The following is a 21,451-nucleotide window of genomic DNA, read 5'->3' on the forward strand; positions in this document are numbered from 1 at the left end:
GCTAAAAACACACATGAACAGAACACCAAGATTAATATTTGATCAATGGCCTTTAAAGCGGTCCCATCGCTAGACTTCAGACAGTTGAAGTGTCATGATTCCTACAAGCTTGGTGAAGATCAAAAGAGCTCATTCAGATTGAATAGACACAGTAGGGTCACGGTTGTAGAGAGCATAATGAAGGGGGTCAATCCAGGAGGAGAGAGAAGAAAAGGAAGATGAAAGGATGCACAGAGTCTGAAAAACTGTAGAAATGTACATAAAAAATTTATAGGTAAAATGAAGGGTGGAAAAACATCAGTCATTATGTGATCTAACCTTAAGAGATGAATGATCATGAATAGTGCATTGGTTGGGACTCAATACATGTTCTGTTTTGAGTACTGTGATAAATTGAATGAGAGAAAAGACTGCTGCCAACTGCAGAACCATAGAAACTGAAATATTACAGCAGGGGTGGGCTATTGTTAACCAAGGCTGTTCATTCTTTCCGTGTTTTATGAGCACCTAACCCCTGTGTAAACAGTTGTTCTCACTGCAGCCTTGTAGTTCTGGAATGCTGTCTCAATCTCTCTGTGGCTATGGCAACAATCACTGGCAGTAAGAGAAATATCACGGCATCAGAATGCTAGTGCAACACACAATCTCAGTGGAATTGCTTCATTTATTAAAGATATCCAACACATACTTCTCTGAAACCAATAGTTGAGCGCAGCAAGCCTTCCATCAGAAAGTAGGCCTATAGGGTTACCTACTCACTCATATTCTCTTGGAATGGAATTTTCTTTATTCTACTCACAGCACCTCACAGATAAGTCCACTAGGGGGTATCATTACAAAATCCGAATTGAGCTCAGTTCCTGCACCTTGCAGGTCAGAAGAGAAATATAGGATAAAAGTAAGCTAAACCAAGGTTATGGGTTAGGGTTGTGGTTAAGGCTAGAATTAGAGTTGAACTGGGATGTGGACATGAAGCTAGTGTTATTGGGGTTAAGGCGCCCGCATACTAGGCTCGGTTTGCTCCTAGCAGAACTCGGCTAGGCGAAGCGAACGTCTGTGCCTCGCATACTCCTTTAAAAGACCTTCGATTGAAAAACAATAAAAGTAGCAATATTACTGTTTGTCCCTCTTGAGACACCTTTGCAACAACATAGTTAGTATACACTTCCGCAAAATAATAAGAATTAATCTAAGATAAATCAAGAAATATGTAATTAATTTTGACGTTTTTGCAGAGGTCTTAGTCGCGCAATTTTACATCTCATTTCTCAAGTGAAAAGATTTGCATGAAAACGAGTCGTCTCACGTTGCATGACAACAAACACTTAATTGAAGAATCCCGTCCATAGTTCCCTCTCCTACTAGGAGTAGTACTCTTGACCAATCACCGACGAAGGGGCGTAGACTTCGGCTACCAAACTTCGACTTGCCTCAAGAAAAGCATTTGTGCGCGAACAGCTGAAAACAAACAAAGACGTTGTTACAGGAGGGGGTCGCAGTTCCGGAGCGACCCACTAGGTGTCATCCTCTGACAACCTTAAGCACCTCCTCACTCACAGTCTGGACTAATCATTATCCTATTGGTGTCACCTGTGTCTACCTGTTCACCTGTGTATTTCTGCCCTCACTTCCCTGTGTTCCCTTGCTCAGTTTTCTCTGTTAGTTTCTCTATGTCCAGCAGTACTACTCAGTGTCTGATCAGAGACCTACCTGTATATCCTGCACCGCACCTGGGTCACACCTCACACCAACCCTTACAGACGTCACAAAATGTAATCATAATAAATGCGCAAACTGTTTCGACTGGGAAGCATGCGACAGGCTATAGGGTTGTGGTTGAGGCTAGGGTTGAACCAGGATGTGGACATAAATGCAAGAACGTATAACAATAACAGATAATAAATAATTGAATGACAACGGCTTATACAGAAAAAGGAAAATAACTGTATTTTTTATTTGTTAAAACAACCACAAAATATTACTAAAGCATAATTTCTACATACGCAAAATAATAGAATGTCTCATCATCACATAACATTATTTCTCAAAAGCATTATCAAAACACATAAACCAACAATAAAAGATCTGTCTTCTGTACATTTCTCTGTTCTGCATAAAGAGGCACAACTGTCTGCTAATTGGCCACTGTCCTGAGATATCTGCAAATGGTGTTGGTTATCACTCACTCTATATTCAACACACACCCTTGTCTAGTGAGAGGTCCAAGTGCAAATATCTGTACAAAAAAAATAAAAAATAAAATAAAAAATCCCATAACTGCACATTGATGTCCTCTCGACTCCCACACCCTCCCACACACTGACAACCCAAACAGACACACTTACACAGTGCTGGGAAGTTGTGGATATACAGGCTAACACTGCAGAGTGGTGTGGCTGGCTACATACACCATCCGGGAAGACTCAATGGTTCCTATTTGGGGACACACAGGGGTGCTGAGTCCTTTCCCTCCATGGCGTTGGTGAGTGAGGGGCATTTTGGTGGGGCGTCTGGGGCAGAGGCAGAGGAAGAGGAGGATGAGGGCTGGGCCTGCCTGTCTGGGGGGAGGTAGGCTGGGGAGGGGGAACGACCCTTACTCTGCAGGCTGCTGCTGCTCTGCAGGGGGGAGCTGGAAGTCCTGGGGGCTCGGGTCAGAGAGGACGACGAGGCGCTGGAGAGGGGTGACCTCGCACCCCCGTACCCCAAAATACCAGTGCTCATCATGAACTCCCTGGAGCCGTATGCAGGAGGGGTGGGGCCGCGGGACCCTGGGAGGCGCATGCTGTCTGCAGGGAGGCTGCGTCTGCTGGGGATGTCATACACCCCCATGTCTGGGCAGCCGTACAGGGCCTGGGACCTGGCCTGCATCCGCAGCATCCTGTCCCTCTCTTCCATCTCCCGCCGCTCCTGAATGGAGGCCATGATGGTCTTGGAGAGGTTGTCATAGCGGACCGGAGAGGCCTCCCGGTGGATCAAGGCCTGTTGGGAGAGGTCCCTGTGCATCAGGGCCTGAGGGGAGAGGTCCCGGGAGGTGAGGGCCTGAGGGGTGAGGTCTCGTAGAGAGGGGTCCCTGGGTGAGGTGTCCCTGGGCTGGGGAGATTGCCTGGTGACCCCCATGAACACAGGGCTGTAGGTGTGTGGAGGGGGCCGCTGCAGCACACTGCCATCATGTCCCAGGGTCATGAAGTGCGGGTGGTAGTGAAGTGGAGGTCCCCCTCGCTGGGCCAGGTAGTGGGGGTCACCTGAGTTCACCAGGCTGTCATAGGAGAGGCTGTTGCGGTTGGACAGGGGGTTGTGAGGGGGGAACAAGCCCGGAGACACCTGATGGGAGATCAGACCCTCTGGGTACAAGGCCGGCAGCTTGTTGCCGTGGCGATAGGCATGTTTGAGGGTGAGGGAGCGGGAGTTGAGGGTGAGAGAGTTGAGCTGGAGTGGAGCGGACATGGGACCGGATGGGAAGGCTAGCTGGTCAAATCTGCCCAGGATGAGTTCTGATGACAGGTTATGACCTCTACTGCTACCCCCCTGCTGCTCTGGTGCCACAGCCACCTAGACACAACCACAACAAATAACAGACTGTCAGAGAGCTCTCAAAACACAACACAGCCACAACAGTCTGTCAGAGGCTCAACAGAACACAGAATCACATGGCCAGTCTGTTAGAAAGCTCTCAAAACACAACACACAACCATGATCTGTGGAAATGGCTCAAAACACAACACACAACCATGATCTGTGGAAACGGCTCAAAACACAACACACAACCATGATCTGTGGAAACGGCTCAAAACACAGCACAATAAATCCACAGTGTATCTGAATGGTGTCAATGCTATGAATGATATGACTGACCTGATGGACAGGTGAGGGGGGTGGTGCCTTAGATGTGGACTGCGGTAATGGCCTGAACTGCTGCAGGGTCTGCCCAGGGGAAGGGGTCACTGGTTTGGGATGCAGACCACTCTCTGGAACCGAAACACAGATGCAGAAGGAAATAAATATTTTACCAAATGTAAATATATTACCATAATGCCTATTGTGATTTGTGACTGAACTAATCCAGAGAGATGCCAAGAGTGTGCAAAGCTGTCATCAAAGCAAAGGGGGGCTATTTGAAGAATCTCAAATATAAAATATATTTTGATTTGTTTAACACTTTTTTGGTTACTACATGATTCCATATGTGTTGTTTCATAGTTTTGATGCCTTCACTATTATTCTACAATGTAGAAAATAGTAAAAAATTAAGAAAAACCCATGAATGAGTAGGTGTTCTAAAACATTTGACCAGTAGTAAGCTAAATAACTACAAGCTTCACTATAAACACTAAGCTACATTCTAAATTAGGCTGGTTCTAATATTCAGTAGCTCATCCTGAGTTAAATTTAGTTGCAAATCCACAAGTAAACAAACAAAGAAAAACCAAGGAAGACACAAGCAGCAACAAAAACCATGGCTGCCTCTCTGGGCGCCAATTGAATAATATCGCCACCAGGGTGCAGTATGAGAGCAGTGGATGATAGTTTGTGGGGTTTCTGGACTGTTTCAAGTTTCTTCATGATCATTTCCTAATGCTATCTATAATATCTGGTACTGTATCCCTGGTTGTCAGGTTACTAATGTGACCCTACCTTCTAGAGTTGCTAGGTGGCTCTTCAGCACGTTGGGGTCTGGTTTGGGGGGCAGCGGTGGTGGGGTGTTCAGACGTTGGATGTCTGGCTCTTCCATACCATCAGTGGACGGGCGCTGAGAACGGAAGAGAAGGAACTGCAGTTAAACATATCTGATCTGCTGATGAAGTTAGTTAAATACTGATGCTTTATGTGTGTGTGAATATGGGATGTTCCCTTCTGAGGGTATTTGGGGTGGACAGACGTACCTTATTTTGGATATCATGAGTCTGAATGCCGTTATCCTCAACCTTAATAATTGGTATCTGTATGTCAGTCTCTGGTCTCAGGAATGGAGGAATGATGCGAACTGTTGATTTCTTAATGGGCCTCGCTGTATACCTGGTATGGTCCAAGCAAATAGATAAGTTAATGAGCTCCAAAACGTTATATTAAACATGATGTTTACATAAAATGTCAAATGTTTCTTACTTTGGAGAAATGGGACTGCATATGAGATACTCCAAGTTGCCACAGCAACCTTGTGTGAAAGGGTTGACCCCTCCTTGAAACTTCCCAGTAACCTGTGGAAAAGAATGCAACAATTTCATCATTAAAGTGAGGACTCGACCTAGGGTGGCCTCATATATTCCAGAAACCTTGTATCTAGTCATTTAAAAACATGAGTTACATAGAGGCGTCTGACCTGTTCATTGGTGGTTCTGCCCCTGGACACCAGGTAGAGGTGGAACCCTGTGAGGCCCAGGACAGGAATGAAGAACAGACCTGATACACTCATCACCACCAGGCTGGACACAGCAGTTAAGGAGCCTCAATGACTCTCTTTAGGGAGCTTTAGAAATGAATGACCCTGATCATACTGCACACACAGCATGAACATACATACACATACACAAAGTACACAGAGCGTGTGTACGGAAGGATACGTGACAGTACAGTGCAGCTTCCACAGGTCTTCCAAATGGTGTAGGATGTAGAGCAGGCCACCGGAGAGCACGCCCACCATGTGCAGCGTGAGTGACAGCAGAAACAGGAAGAAGTAGCGGTAGTTCCGCCTCCCGATACAGTTGTTCACCCAGGGACAGTGGTGGTCAAAGTCCTGCATATGGTCATGACACAATGAGACACAACATTAGATAAAACATTCAATCACTCTGAAAATTATGACAACATATTGTAGCAGCCTACTTTACATGACTCTGTCCAACATTGTGCATCCATGTTACAAAGAGTATTCTGGAGTGGTCTAGCTAGCAAATAGTATTGGACAGTGAAAAAGCATTATCTACCGAAGTCAAATATCATACAAGTGTTGATAGGATCTGAGCTGTCTAAATATACCTCAGTGTACACACGCAGATTGTCCCAACCCTTTTCAAATCTCATCTCTCTCCCCGCTGCGGGGACATTAAGGATTGGGGGAAAGGGATTAACCTGATTAATGTGATCTCTCTCTCTCTCCCTCCCCCTCTATCCCTCCATCATTTTCTCCCACCCGCCATTACCCTACAGCCACACACACTATTGATCCCTACTCAGGCCCTTCCTCCTCCCTCCCCCATCAACCACTACCCCCCCATTCACCCCTTCATCCCACTCTCCACCAGCCCTTGATTGTTCTCTCTGTCTCACTCCTTCTTCCCTCCCTTTCTCTCTCTCTCTCCCTCCATCCATCCCTCCCTCCCTCCCTCCCTCCCTCCCTCCCTCTCACCTCTACACAGTGGTCACAGACACTGCAGTGGGAGCATCGTGGAGGTCTGTAGAAGTGACAGGAGGCACACCACTTCATCCGGACCTGGACACCCTTCACGTCCACGTTCTTGTAGAGCGGAGCGCGGAAGTCATCGTCCTTGTCCTCGTCCTCATTAGCTGAAACCCAAACACACAGCACAACATGAACTATAGGTCAATGGCACAACACTGGGCGTGGGGTAACACTGGATATTGTTGTTTTTATGTCAATGTTTCTCTTCCAATTCCTTCTCAGACAGAAAGTTAACATTACTAACATAAATCTGGCCTAGTTTATCAATCTATTCACAATGTAATGAAATGTACTAGTATGTTATAACTAGTAGATAATAATTCAATACAGTTGAACAACTACATGCCCACCTACTGTAATGTTTGTCATGTTAAGTTACACTATAGTGTACAGTAGTGAATAGAGGTTTTCTGTTCTACCTGATCATTAATTGCACACACCTGGTGTCCCAGGTCTAAATCAGTCCCTGATTAGAGGGGAACAATGAAAAAAACGCAGTGGAACTGGCTTCGAGCTCCAGAGTTGAGTTTGATGGTACTAGTGTATTATAGTAGTTATAGAATTTTATAACTAACCCATAGGGAGAACGCCTGCATCCATAAAGGTTGCCATGGTGAAGTTGGCCAAGACAAAGAAGAAGAGGATGCCACTGCATGGTGGCACGTAGATTGACACAGTCACTGCCAGCCACGGGCACCTGGGAGAGAGAGACAAGAGACGTACAGTTCAGTAGACTCACAATACACACACAGTAATATTGCAATACACACACATTACACTCACAGTACACACTTAGAACACGCATAGTAATATATCTAGGTTGAATGGGTTGAAAGGGGTATAAAACTCCCTCAGGCTCAGTGTAGGAATCAATCAAAAGGGCTCATCATAATTATTTGGTTCCCTCAACAGGAAAATATAACTTCAGTTACCAACATACACCAGTTACCAAACTCGGCGACTCTAAATTCAGACTGATGCCCAAATTCATGGCGTTTTCTAAATATGTCCACAGAGCTTATAGAAACCATCATAACCATCACTGTCATAATGCAAATGTGGTTAAAACTGGAGAATTAGATTTGGTGAGAGGATGCTCTGATTATATCTCTACAGTGTGAGATTAAATAGAGGCTCTGTAATCAGGTTTACTGAAGGAGACACAGAGGAAGTCACAGTGGATTATAATGATTAAATGTCGGCATGAGTAACCTATACAATATCAGATTTTTTAAAATCTGTATAGAATTGAGTCCAAAGCCATGCTGCTGTGACGATTTTATCTTCACTTGAAAAGCTTACAGCAGAATGTGTTTCAGCATTGGGCCGCTTACATTATCACAACTGGCATCATGTCATAATGGCATAATGCTTCTCCTTCCTGTAGGTATTTTATGTTTAGGGGCAACAACAGCAGTAGTGTGGTTTACCATTGAAGTGCAGACTGTGTATTAGTGACCATGACCGTAACAGTGACTGTAACAGGACCGTGATCAGTGTGAAACAGATACTGGGCGGCTACACCCCACACGACCCAAACCTGTCTCCCCACAGTTGCAAAGGTCAAGGGTCAGGATGTGACGAGGGCAGAACGTGTATGTGTGAACTGAACTCCAATAGACTGACCGTGACTGTGAACGCTGTGAAATTGACTAAATTTAGACCCTTCCCCAGTCCCAGCCGCAACTCCAGCCCCAGTCCCAGCCGCAGCCCCAGCCCAGCCCAACCTGGCGCAAGCCCCACAACCCCCACAGAACAGCCCCAGTAAGGAGGGGCGTGTGGGGGAGAGTGGGAGAGTGTGGGGGAAGGGTGGTTACCCCCGAAGGAATGCCTGGTTATGCCATGCCAGCTGCAATCTCAATAATCCCAGGATTAGGGACTCTGGATTACAGACCACTCTGCCAGCCCGCGATGGTGGAATCCTCCCATCAGACGACAAACACACAGCCCCTACAGCCAGCAGCACACAGCACAACACACAGCCCAACAGAACCCATTCCATACCTATAGGATAAAGCAAACCATACATACTCCATTACCTACACAGCTGCAACAGACAAGCCTGCCTTTACAGACAAACAGCCTTCATAGGCAAATACAATACAGTTCTGTACTGGAGAAACAGCTGTGTCTGAAGATCTGTCAGAATAATGCTCCTATTTAAGGATTTACTTAATTGAAACATTAACACTCAATTGTACTACAGAGCAAATCAGATTAATGAGGGGAACAGAACAGTGGGTTCCCACAGCTGGAGGAGGGGATTTATATCTTAAATCCTCTCTGAAGCAACGTTTCACTAAATGTAGTCATGTTTGAGATGTACTTGAATTGTCATAAGAGAGCTAGATTACACGGATATGTGCATTACACTGTACACCTGCACTACACAGAGTCCACACTGTACTTGTCCCAGTACATATACTGAATACTGTACTTGCAAGTCTAGCCACCCTACAGTATAAATAGGGAATGTGGATGAAGTTGGCAGATTCAGGGGTAGCTGCCAGCGGGGCAGCACTAAATATTAGGGATCAAGCCCAGTCAGTCTGCATGGTCTGGAGTAGTGTTTATGTATCTGCATACTACTTTCACCATCCTCCTCTACCAGCAAGACCAATGGGTGGAGGGGAAAACAAGTAGCCAAAAAGGCAATTAGGAATAAGTATACTGGCACTGATTATCTTTTCAAAACTCATTATTTAGATGGTCAAATCCTCTTCCCCCCTCACCCATCTGTCAAATAATGGATCTATCACAAAAAAAAGAATACAAAATGAGCACAATATGGAAGATAATGATATTGTGTTCCAAATAAGCAGAAATCAGTCAACCTCATTTGGGCTGAGTGCGGAACGGAGAGGACACACCAGATAAGGTGAAGCGCTTTATAAGAGGGTCGATCCGCGACTTCCTGATTTCTTATCAAAGGGATTATTTCTGTGGATGCCATTGCATGAGCGGCCCTGCCGGCCAGGCCATCATTGGTTTGTGACAATCTGGAACACAGCACAGGGAGTGTTCTCATTATGCTGCAGTGTGGTGGTGCAGGCAGACAAGCCCCTGCCTTGCGCCTAATGAAACAGACAGCAGAGCTGTATTAAATCATCAAGAAGGGTAAGCTGCTGCTGCTGAGGCTGTCCAATCTGCACACTGCCCTGCCTGAGTAGAGCCCAGCAGTGGGTAGGCTAGTCATCACTACCACTGTCTGTTGCATCGGCAGCAAGCAGCAAGCAGAGAAGAGCATTAGAGAGCCTCACAACTACACTCTTAGAAAAAAGGGTTCCAAAAGGGTTTTTCGGTTGTCCCCATAGGATAACCCTTTTGGGTTCCATGTAGAACCCTCTGTGGAAAGGGTTATTCATGGAACCCTAAAGGGTTCTACCTAGAACCCTAAAGGGTTCTACCTAGAACCAAAAAGGGTTCTCCTATGGGGACAGCCGAATAACCATTTTAGGTTCTAGTGTAGGGCTCCTAGAACATCTCATGGAATGAAAATATGAGTGTTAGAAATGTTGAATGAAATATGATCATAAGCCCTTAGGAATGTATGACCTGTCTTTAGCTTTAGAATACACTGAATGAACACATAACACTGTTATAACACAGTTTGGAGAGAATTCTTCTTTGAACTATAAAAACTATGGCTTGAATATCAACTACAGTACTAGTCAAAAGTTTGGACACACGTACTCATTCCAGTGTTTTTCTTTATTTTTTACTATTTTCTACATTGTAGAATAATAGTAAAGACATCAAAACTATGAAAGAACACATATGGAATCATGTAGTAATATTTTACATCTACATTTTTAGTCATTTAGCAGACGCTCTTATCCAGAGCGACTTACAGTTAGTGAGTGCATACATTTTCATACTGGCCCCCCGTGGGAATCGAACCCACAACCCTGGCGTTGCAAACGCCATGCTCTACCAACTAAGCTACACGGGACTACCAAAAGAGTGTTAAACAAATCAAAATATATTTTATATTTGAGATTCTTCAAAGTAGCCACCCTTTGCCTTGATGACAGCTTTGCACATTCTTGACATTCTCTCAACCAGCTTCACCTGGAATGCTTTTCCAACAGTCTTGAAGGAGTTCCCACATATGATGAGCACTTGTTGGCTGCTTTTCCTTCACTCTGCGGTCCAACTCATCCCAAACCATCTCAATTGGGTTGAGGTCGGGTGATTGTGGAGGCCAGGTCATCTGATGCAGCACTCCATCACTCTCCTTCTTGGTCAAATAGCCCTTACACAGCCTGGAGGTGTGTTGGGTCATTGTCCTGTTGAAAAACAAATGATAGTCCCACAAACCAGATGGGATGGCGTATCGCTGCAGAATGCTGTGGTAGCCATGCTGGTCTAAGCGTGCCTTGAATTCTAAATAAATCACAGACAGTGTCACCAGCAAAGCACCTCCACACCATAACACCTCCTCCTCCATGCTTCAAGGTGAGAACCACACATGCAGAGATCATCCGTTCACCTACTCTGCGTCTCACAAAGACACGGCAGTTTGAACCAAACATCTCAAATTTGGACTCATCAGACCAAAGGACAGATTTCCACCAGTCTAATGCCCATTGCTTGTGTTTCTTGGCCCAAGCAAGTCTCTTCTTCTTATTGGTGTCCTTTAGTAGTGGTTTCTTTGCAGCAATTCGACCATGAAGGCCTGATTCACGCAGTCTCCTCTGAACAGTTGATGTTGAGATGTGTCTGTTACTTGAACTCTGTGAAGCATTTATTTGGGCTGGTAAGTCTAATGAACTTATCCTCTGCAGCAGAGGTAACTCTCGGTCTTCCATTCCTGTGGCGGTCCTCATGAGAGCCAGTTTCATCATAGCGCTTGATGGTTTTTGTGACGGCACTTGAAGAAACTTTCAAAGTTCTTGAAATGTTCCATATTGACTGACCTTCATGTCTTAAAGTAATGATGGACTGTCGTTTGTCTTTGCTTATTTGAGCTGTTCTTGCCATAATATGGACTTGGTCTTTTACCAAATAGGGCTATCTTCTGTATACCAAACCTACCTTGTCACAACACAACTGATTGGCTCAAACGCATTAAGAAGGAAAGAAATTCCACAAATTAACTTTTAACAAGGCACACCTGTTAATTGAAATGTATTCCAGATGACTACCTGGTTGGGAGCTGGTTGGGAGAATGCCAAGAGTGTGCAAAGCTGTCATCAAGGCAAAGGGTGGCTACTTTGAAGAATCTCAAATATAAAATATATTTTGATTTGTTTAACACTTTTTTGGTTACTACATGATTCCATATGTGTTCTTTCTTAGTTTTGATGTCTTCACTATTATTCTACAATGTAGAAAATAGTAAAAATAAAGAAAAACCCTTCAATGAGTAGGTGTGTCCAAACTTTTGACTGGTACTGTATGTATATCTACTTAAAGGAAACATTTGTGTACATATAATATTATTGTATCTAGGGATCGATGTGTATGTGGGCATAAAACAAACTGTTTGTTTGGGTGTTATTCTATAAATATCTGACCCACTATGGGTGTGTATCACATCTGACCTCCTCCCCTCTGCACATGATTGCATAATTAACTCAGAAAGAAAGTAAAAGGTCAAGAAGGCTTCTCCTTACAGAATTGTATAGCATCTCAGCTACATCAAATGTTGACATTAACTGTGGCAAATAGTTACAAGGAAACACCCTTGAAGTTACCCTTGAAAGAATATTTTCTTACAATGTTTCAAATTCGTAGTGTTTCTACTGTTGGTCTTTGCATGTCTTTTGTGAATTGTCCACAGTAACAATACTTAGAGAGAACAATGTAACACAAACACACTCTGAAGGCTGAGATAACAGTTTCTGTTTTAGCTCAGTAATGAGGCTATTTATCAGTCGAAGGATGACCAAAGGTTCCTACTTTCAGTAGCCCCCCCATGCCAACTTCACAGGAGGACATTTGTCTTGATATTGAAAAGTGTCCTAAATCTTGTTTAGGCCAGTTTGTCAGTTTGTGAGTCATGTACTTTGATACATCAGAGTAACTGTTGCAGCTTACTCTAGATACTAACAGACTGGGGGTGCATTTGGGCACTTTCTTTTGACATGCACATACTCTAAGTAACAACCTGAGTGACCATGAGGTCTGACTGGCATTCCCTTTGGACTCCCTACAGCAGCATATAGCACCAAGGATGAATCAAGGTCTCTAACCCTCAGAGGTACCAAGGTGGGGTTAAATTTGGTCGAGATAACGACAGGATCTGGCATCTGTCCATCACTGCTTTTAAAGGAACACAGACACTGTCCCTGCTGACAGAGCAGACAGGCAGACAGACACAAATATACCAGTCGTTCTCCGATTAAAGGGCTGTCTAACAGTGATGTAGGCCTACATATGATGTAACGGCAAAATATTGTCCCTACAGATTCCATTTCTTCTGCTACTGCCAAATTATGATATAATTCACAGCAAAGGGTGGTTCACAAAGAGCTGGGGTCCATTTGTATGTGTGCTTCCTGTAAAGTGTTGAAATAAATGTGCTTCCTGTAAAGTGTTTATGGAATGGGCCTCCACTACTTCCTGAGTGAAAGGGCAAACAAAAGAGCATGTGTGATTGGGCTGGAATGCTCTGTTTCAACATGACCTTATCTTTGAAGAATGGCTGTCCATGGAAAAGAAACTTCAGACATAGACAGTGTATTTTATCATAGTGAAACATCTCTCAGTGGGAACATTTTCGGAAAGTTCTTCATCTCTCTTGTTGGCGATCTTCAGAGAAACCTGCAATAACAGCCACTTGTCCTGGAGAAGTAGCCCTCTGGGGGTTTGTGCTAATGGAGTGTGGAAGTTATCTTTAGAAATGCAGATACGAGTCTATTGATCATTAATGGAAAATGACCACTCACTCTCATTATATAATACTAGGGATAGACTGCTTGCTCTGCCTGGCCGCCAAAGTAATGCTACCCACATACAGCAGCAGCATACATCACCTGATTGCAAATACCAACACAGAATTTCAGGGATTCTTGAAAGTCGTGACAATCCTTGTCTGCCAGGAAAACTTTATTTGTATACTTTGTTTTTGTAATTTTCTAAATATTTGTAATATTATTAAATTTGCATGTCGGCTCTGTGCCAGGAAATGCCCCTTTCCAGAGCAAAGGATCCCAATTTCAAACTCCCCCCCAAAATGTTTAAACTCTAAAAACTGGCTAAAATGAATATTCACTGAAAAAGGATCTCATATAGTTTCTTGCAATAGCCCTCTCTGACTTTAAGGAATATGTTTCTCAAAATTGTGATTCCTAAAAAATTTGTCCGGAGTGTTGGTCAACTGTCTAAAATGAATAGAAAATTAGCAGGGTCAGCTATACCATGGGAACCCCTTCCTCATCTCCTGATTACACGTAGTGCAACAAGACAACTCATGGTCCTAAAAGTCCTCTACTTTTGACAGATTTAAAAAACATTATTGATATCACCATAGTCACAACCATAACCTGACAACTCAATCTACCTTATAGATTAACATAGAACATGAATTTTGGTTCAAATATGTTCATTTTAATTAGGTTTTAGAGTTATAAAGCAACTGAAGAGAAACAAAATTGCTATGTAGTATAGCACTCGAATAAAGAAGAAAAATATGCAATTTGTCAACTCCGTAAAACATCAACTCTGTCAGATTTTTGTCTAACGTCTGATAGAATGGTTGGGCCAATTGCAACCACTGATGGCCACTAGATTGTCACCAGCTGATGTCTCGTTAAACCATCAATACGCGCTAAAATCACACTCACAGCTGATCTCAATTGGAACCATCATCCGCCACCGATTGACTGCTCTGACGGAGTTGATGTCGGGGTGTCCTTTTAATGAACTGGATTGTCAAATGTATCATTTTCCATATTTTACAAATGTTTGTATAAAATGTTTTAAAGACAACAATATGTCTGTTTTGAGTAACTGTTGTCACCTCGGGCAGTTGCTTGTCAACTCTGTCACCAATTGCTAACTACTTTAAGATCGATTTGTTTGTAAATATTCTGAAGAAATGTGTTAATCATTGTCCTGCAATATATGCTTAAACTATTTAACAATTTGCTGTGCTAGAAAAAAGCATAATGTTTGCTTTATAAATCTTGCTTTATGTTCTTAATCTAGAAAAACATGCCAAAATGCTAACAAAATTAGCCCTGGAGCATTATACAGTGTTATAAAACAAAACAAAAATACTTTTGGAGATTAGCATTGCATATTTTAATAAGCTAATGTTAGATTGACACAATCAAGGCCTTTAAATACTTGTTGTACAATAAATATACAAATGAAATGCCTTTTGTCTGATGGAGTTGACATAAATCTAGTTAGCTGCACTTTATGAAAAAAACGTTTTTAATTATGCTGGTTGTTCCTTTACATGGTGTGATAGCTGATACTTTGGTTTTAAAATATATATTTCAAATGCTGTTATTATGAAGAAAAATATTTGTGGAACATTTTTTGTATTGTCTCGTCTTTTAAGAATTCCTGATTTACAATCCCAATTAAAAACATCCCCGGAATCAGTCAACAACAGCAAGCCACCAGGATAATAATGCAATAAACAAGCCTATACGTTTTTTTCCTCTTGCAGCAGTATGTGAAGAGATAGGATTGGCATACAACTGGCTCACTGACACTGAAAAGTAGCAATCAAACTGCAACAGCAGCAGCTACATCAGCAGCCAAGAGTTGCAATAAAATGAAATGAGTTTACTTTTTTTTAACACACTTCACTTATCAGATGATTCATTATATTGTATTTCCCATAAAGAATTCCAGAATTCCTCATTCCAAACAGCATGTCAATTGCGGGTATGCAGTAGGCATGGCCATGTCAGTTCTTATATTCAGTTGTTATATTCACTGTTGACACTTTCAGATACAAGATCACTTTCTTGAGCTTTCTCCATGTAACAGTTCAACGACATGAAATGGACCGAAAACTGTGACTCTTCCATGCTAAGGATGCAGAGCCTACACTACATAGCCATAGAGGATTACACATCTATCTTAAGCCCAATGTCCATAAGCTCCTTGTCTTTGAACAGCAGGGAGTAAAACAATAGGGAGGATGTCAGTATGAAATCACTCTTTCCAGGCTCTCTCACGCATCGTTAGATAACCCCCAGCCAAGTCAGTGGTTTTAGTCCAACTCAGCCCACTGAGTACAGTACAGCACATTTACAACTCAATCCACTGAGTACAGTACAGCACATTTACAACTCAATCCACTGAGTACAGTACAGCACATTTACAATTCAATCCACTGTGGCCCACTTTCTTTTTCCTCATTTCAATGCACAATCACATGTGACTGAGGATATAACGTTCTAAAAGATTTCAGTTCATCAGAAGTGCATGTAGTCTAGTGCACTTATGCCAGTATGAAAATGTGTGCACTCACTAACTGTAAGTTGCTCTGGATAAGAGCGTCTGCTAAATGACTAAAATGTAAAAATGTAAATGCCAAGTTTCCACCAGAGAATTACCCAAAATGCTCAGACTTTTCTGTTTCCATCTCCACAGACTGGCACCTGTATCACACTAGGCCATGGCCTCAGTGGACATGCTCTGACTTCTGGCCAAGGCATGGCCACTGGTACTTTTCAACCGGTATTTACATAACAATAGCTAAGTGTAAACATCTTTCTATGGTTAACACCTTCTCACAAAGCAACTGTGTTGATTTTTTATTTATTTTACCTTTAACTAGGCCAGTCAGTTAAGAACAAATTCTTATTTACAATGACGGCCTACACCGGCCAAACCCAGACGACGCTGTGCGCCGCCCAATCACGCCCGGTTGTGATACAGCCTGGAATCGAACCAGGGGGTCTGTAGTGACGCCTCAAGCACTGAGATGCAGTGCCTTAGACCGCTGTGCCACTCGGGAGCCCAATGATGCAGAGGTTGTTGATTCTGCCCTTTACAAGTCGTCGATAGTTTCCTCCTCCCTGCTCGCCCCAAGTCTTTAGTCACCCCTAGTTCCACAGATGGGGGAATCAAAAGGCATCGATCAGAAGATCGGGATCCTAATCCGAAACTTCCCATCTGCTAGAGGATCCACTTGAAACGTTGCTGGTAAAACAACATGTTGACAATGTCATAAAGGGATTTAGGAATACATTTTCACATTATGATCACTTGGGGCATGCTGGTGTAGGCTACAGCTCTGAGAGGTGTGGTTGTGTTCATTATATTTTGAGTCAGAATAAAATATTATATAATGATGTTTCCGGATCAGAACACAGTTATATCAACCACTGAACCACATCATCATCCTAGCATTTGAGTTTAGCCTAACAAGAAAATCGACCTTAGACATAGGCCTAATAGTTAAATAGACTCTTAACTCACATAGACCCCATACAAAATTCATATAGCCTACAGTAGCTCAGATTAAGAGGATCAACATGATATTAGGCAATGACATGTAAATACTAATAGAAATCTTTGGGTACAGTATTGTTGAACTGTTTAATGAATAATTTAGCATATTAATATGTAATTAAAACTACACCAGAATTTTGTAAAGTCTTTTCACAAAATATAATTTTTTCAACAACAAATGTGTGTCATATTTCACTTCTGTCAGATTGAACGCTACAAAAACACTGTTCTAAATTCTGAATGTGAAGTTTGCCTTAAAATGTTTATTGGCATTTTGGACAAAATGTACTTCACTTTTCTAGATTCTTTATTTTATTTTATTTGGGTACATCTTCCCATTTTAAATAATATGCCATTTAGCAGACGCTTTTATCCAAAGCGACTTACAGTCATGCGTGCATACAATTTTTGTGTATGGGTGGTCCCGGGGATCGAACCCACTACCCTGGCGTTACAAGCGCCGTGCTCTACCAGCTGAGCTACAGATAACCACATATGGTAGCTTAATTACTTTAAGTTTTTACCATTATGACAATGTTGTGCCATCTGTAGGAGTAGTAACACCAATGATGGTAACACAAATGAGACATTTGAGGTACATTTTCTGAAATGGAGGCCACTGCTAAATTCATCAATCCTTTACTAAAGTGATATGATAAATCATTTTGCTCACAATGTTATTTCCCTTCATTTAAATTGACTAACACCAAGTGACACTTTGGATTTTGACACACCAAATTAGTTAATGGAATCCTCAAATTGATGACATACTAAAAGGGTGTGATTTGCTAATAATTTGCTTTAATATAGACCCCTCCCCCAATAACAGTTTGCCACTGGAGAGAATGCTCAAGGTCCTTGTATATCTTTGTAATTAGTTATTTTCAAGGTGGTAACACCAATTAATTAAACTGAGGGTCACACATTATACTGGTTTTAAAAAAATTGGTATTTCAATAGCCTTCTTTGTTTTTATGATTCTATACAATATATTACATACTTTTGTTCACTTTCTAGCATTTAAAATAATAGATAGATATCTCTAAATTCCCAAAACATGTCTTTACAACTCCACTAAGGTGACAAGCCTGCTCCTAAGTAATTTAAACAATGCATAAACATAAAGTGTTGCAGTGTAAATTATTTGCATTATGTTTTATCATTTATAAACAGTTAAATATGAACAAAAACATGTATTATATGTGTTTATTTGTAATTTTAAAGTGTGGTTCATGGATTCAAAGGCAAGGGAAGCAAATGCCAAATAAATTCAAGAACGACCCTTATTCTACACAGTGTGTGAGCGACCACAGTTTTATCACAACCTTTCCCTAGAGACAACTTTACCGTTTGAAGCAATTGTGCATGCCCATTGCATCTTATACTTCATAGGCCTATATACAGATATGCAATTCAAATCTGTGGACTTGGCCTAGGCCTACTTCAGATATGGAAAATAATAGTTTCGAAAAGGTAGGCTACTTTAGTGTCTGGTATCAAACTACATTTTCTAAAGGAGGCATATGGTCAACTTACGTAAAGACAAAGAATAAAGTGGTGGACCCGACGAGGAGGACGGCAGCAGTGGACACCGGAATAAACGAGCTGGCTTTAATTCTCTCTCCGCCGCTGGTGGGCATTCTGTACTTTCCACAAACATCAGCAGTTTATTCCAACGAAACGTTTACACCGAGATACAATAAATGATCCATGATACGACGTATTCTCACTATGTTCTGTCCTGAATCTCCATGGATCAACAAATCCATGGTCAAAAAGTCCAACGAACTGCGCCCTTCTTGGAAATCCCACCGTCCCGACTGGTCCTGACCAACCACCAACTCAACCAAGCGCGCTGGCACACTGGTCACCGCTCTTGATTTGATAGGTGGGGCTTTCGCCGGGGAAAGGTAGCATTGGGACACAACATCGGGAGTCTGTCTATTGGTTGGACTCCGTTTGAAGGATGACTTACGTGAACTACACTATAGCAGGTTAGACTCCGTTGTGCTGTATGTTTTCAGTGATAAATATTATTTTTACTATTTAAAAAAACAAAACTCTCATTTCATAGACATACTCTTGATTACAAATGTTATTTGCTTTAACATGGAAATGGATATGTCATTAGAAATTGACAATAATGTTGTTCCATAGTGAGAGATCAAAGTATTAAATGTACAAATGTGGAATATTCTAACAACATAAACATAGGCTATTCAAACTGCTCCTTTACACTGATCCAAGTTCAGTTGGGCTTTTCTCTTCTGTATTGGTTACTACAAGTCTCTGGCAGGGGCGAACTGGCCATCTGGTATTTCGGGCAAATTCGGGCCCATTTTTGATCGGGGCCTCAACAATAAAAATGGGCCGGTGTGGGGACCTCAAGTAAAAAAATGGGCCGGTGTGTTTGAAATGCCAGGGCCGATTTCTGGTCCCAGTCTCTGGTGCTCTCCAAGAACTGAAGACTTAGAAATGTGAAGTCTCTAAGGATTCGTTGAGGGGTTGGGCCTGGCTGTAGCATGATATTAACATCCCTTATAAATGTTGAGCAAAATAAGGCTCAAACATAGATAGATGCCTCAGGTGTGATGGATGCAACGGAGTGGATCAAAGCCTTCATTCGAGGGCTGATGTGTCTGCTAGGGATCTTGGGGAACAACTGGCTTTGTCTCCGCTCTCTCCCTGGACCCAAGTCCAGTCTCCGCACCAATGAGGTCCTCTTCATCAACCTGGCCGTCTCCAACCTCATCACCAACTACCTGGTGGACCTGCCCGCTACCATGGCTGACTTTGTTGGCCACTGGTTCCTGGGTGCCTACTGCGTTGTGCACCAGTTCTGCTCTGAACTGTCAGAGACCAGCAGTGTCTTCTCCACCTTGTTTATTAGTGTGTTCTGGTACCAGAAGCTGGTGGGCTCTCTGAAACGCGGAGGTGCTCCGATCCAGCTGGATAGCCTCCGTCTCATAGCCTGTCTCCTGGCTGGCAGCTGGATAGTAGCTGTGGTCTTCAGTGTTCCACAATTCTTCTTTGTCAAGGTGGTGAGTGGAAATGAGAGCCACGATGACTGTATAGAAGTCTTTCCCTCTCAAACTGCAAGGCAGATCTATGAGCCATTGTATCTGACCTTCACTAACGTCCTCCCCATCGCTGGTATAGTGTTTGCTAGCATCCAGATTGTGATCACTTTGCTAAGGAACCAGACACGTATCCAGGGCCTGACTTCGGACCATCACAAGGGGACAGCTAACTCAGGTACTCATGTGAGGGCAGCCAAGAGCGTGGTGGCTGTGGCCACTGTGTTTGTGGTGTGCTGGGTGACCCACCTGCTGCTGATGATATCCAGCAACATCCACACGTCCTCCTTGATGTTGGAGCTGGCCAGCTACATCGGGTCCTCTTACATCTGCATCATCCCCTACATCTTCCTCTATGGAGTAAAAAAACTGTAGCTAGATATAGTTATACACTAATTTCTTATTTGGTGGTATCAAACCAAACCAAGTGCTATGTATAATTGCTGCTCTTTAGGACATCTGTGTTGCCTGAAAATAAATCAAATATCACCATGATTTCATTAGTGTAGTTATAGTGTAAACACAAAGTCAGTATATACATCATCACGTCTGGGTGAATATCAGTGAACTCCAACAACTTTCTGACAGATTGAGCTAGTGATGGTGACTGACAATCAGAAGTATGTTTATGATGGAAATGTTGTCAACCCTGTGTAGAATGTAGGTTATATAAAATACACTATAGATATTACATACTCACACATTACTTTGATCTTAATGATTTGCTATAGCAACTTACATCAATTTTGTGTTAACAAGCATTTCAACTTCGAGTTTGATTTAAGTGCTTCATGAACTTGGGAAATCAATTCTGCATCTCTGGAGTCAAGTCTACTTTAATTGTTTTGTTTTGTTTCCAGCACATTAAAATCAAAGGCCCATGCCTGAGTAATTGGAGAAAATCGTCTCAGCAATTATTGCTAAATTGCAGAGACAACAACCAGCCCTGGAGCACAATTATCCTCTATTAAGGGTAATTATGCCAACAAACACAACAGGGACACAAGGTATGAACAATCCTCTACAATGGGGTGTCTGTTAATTGTCAACAGTGCTATGAGGCTGGGTTCTGCAGTGACATACAATGCCTTCGGAAAGTATTCAGACCTTTAAAAAAAAATTACGTTAGAGCCTTATTCTAAAATTGATCAAATCGTTTTTTTCCCCTCATCAATCTACACACAACACCCCATAATAACAAAGCAAAAACACGTTTTTAAAAATGTTTGCTAATTTATTAAAAATCTCAAACTGAAATATCACATTTACATAAGTATTCAGATCCTTTACTCTGTGCTTTGTTGAAGCACCTTTGGCAGTGATTACAGCCTCAAGTCTTCTTGGGTATGACACTACTAACTTGGCACACCTGTATTTGGGGAGTTTCTCCAATTATTCTCTGCAGATCCTCTCAAGCTCTGTCAGGTTGGATGGGGAGCGTCGCTGCACAGCTATTTTCTCCAGAAATGTTCAATCAGGTTCAAGTCCGGGCTCTGGCTGGGCCACTCAAGGACATTCAGAGACTTGTCCTGAAGCCACTCCTGGTTGTCTT

General features: G+C 42.5%; 2 protein-coding genes across 3 annotated transcripts; one reads left to right on the top strand and one right to left on the bottom strand.

Annotated features, from left to right (window-relative positions):
- Nucleotides 1-1,955: 1,955 nt before the first annotated feature.
- Nucleotides 1,956-18,688, bottom strand: LOC121582178 (palmitoyltransferase ZDHHC8B-like). Of its 2 annotated transcripts, none has more exons than XM_041897804.2 (10): nucleotides 18,359-18,688; nucleotides 6,973-7,094; nucleotides 6,344-6,501; nucleotides 5,559-5,731; nucleotides 5,318-5,420; nucleotides 5,104-5,195; nucleotides 4,881-5,013; nucleotides 4,633-4,747; nucleotides 3,853-3,965; nucleotides 1,956-3,549 (listed from the first exon to the last, which is right to left on the bottom strand). In XM_041897804.2, the coding sequence occupies exons 1-10, from the start codon at nucleotides 18,460-18,462 to the stop codon at nucleotides 2,434-2,436; spliced, it is 2,229 nt and encodes a 742-aa protein (XP_041753738.2). In that variant the 5' UTR covers nucleotides 18,463-18,688; the 3' UTR covers nucleotides 1,956-2,433. The 2 variants fall into 2 exon arrangements, with proteins under 2 accessions (XP_041753738.2, XP_041753739.2); XM_041897805.2 differs by lacking the exon at nucleotides 18,359-18,688 and adding an exon at nucleotides 7,338-7,357.
- Nucleotides 18,689-19,413: 725 nt separating this feature from the next.
- Nucleotides 19,414-20,274, top strand: LOC121583132 (rhodopsin). Its single transcript, XM_041899338.1, has one exon. The coding sequence runs from the start codon at nucleotides 19,414-19,416 to the stop codon at nucleotides 20,272-20,274; it is 861 nt and encodes a 286-aa protein (XP_041755272.1).
- Nucleotides 20,275-21,451: the final 1,177 nt, after the last annotated feature.

The sequence above is a fragment of the Coregonus clupeaformis genome, chromosome 15 (assembly GCF_020615455.1).
Source record: "Coregonus clupeaformis isolate EN_2021a chromosome 15, ASM2061545v1, whole genome shotgun sequence".
Lineage (NCBI taxonomy): Eukaryota > Metazoa > Chordata > Actinopteri > Salmoniformes > Salmonidae > Coregonus > Coregonus clupeaformis.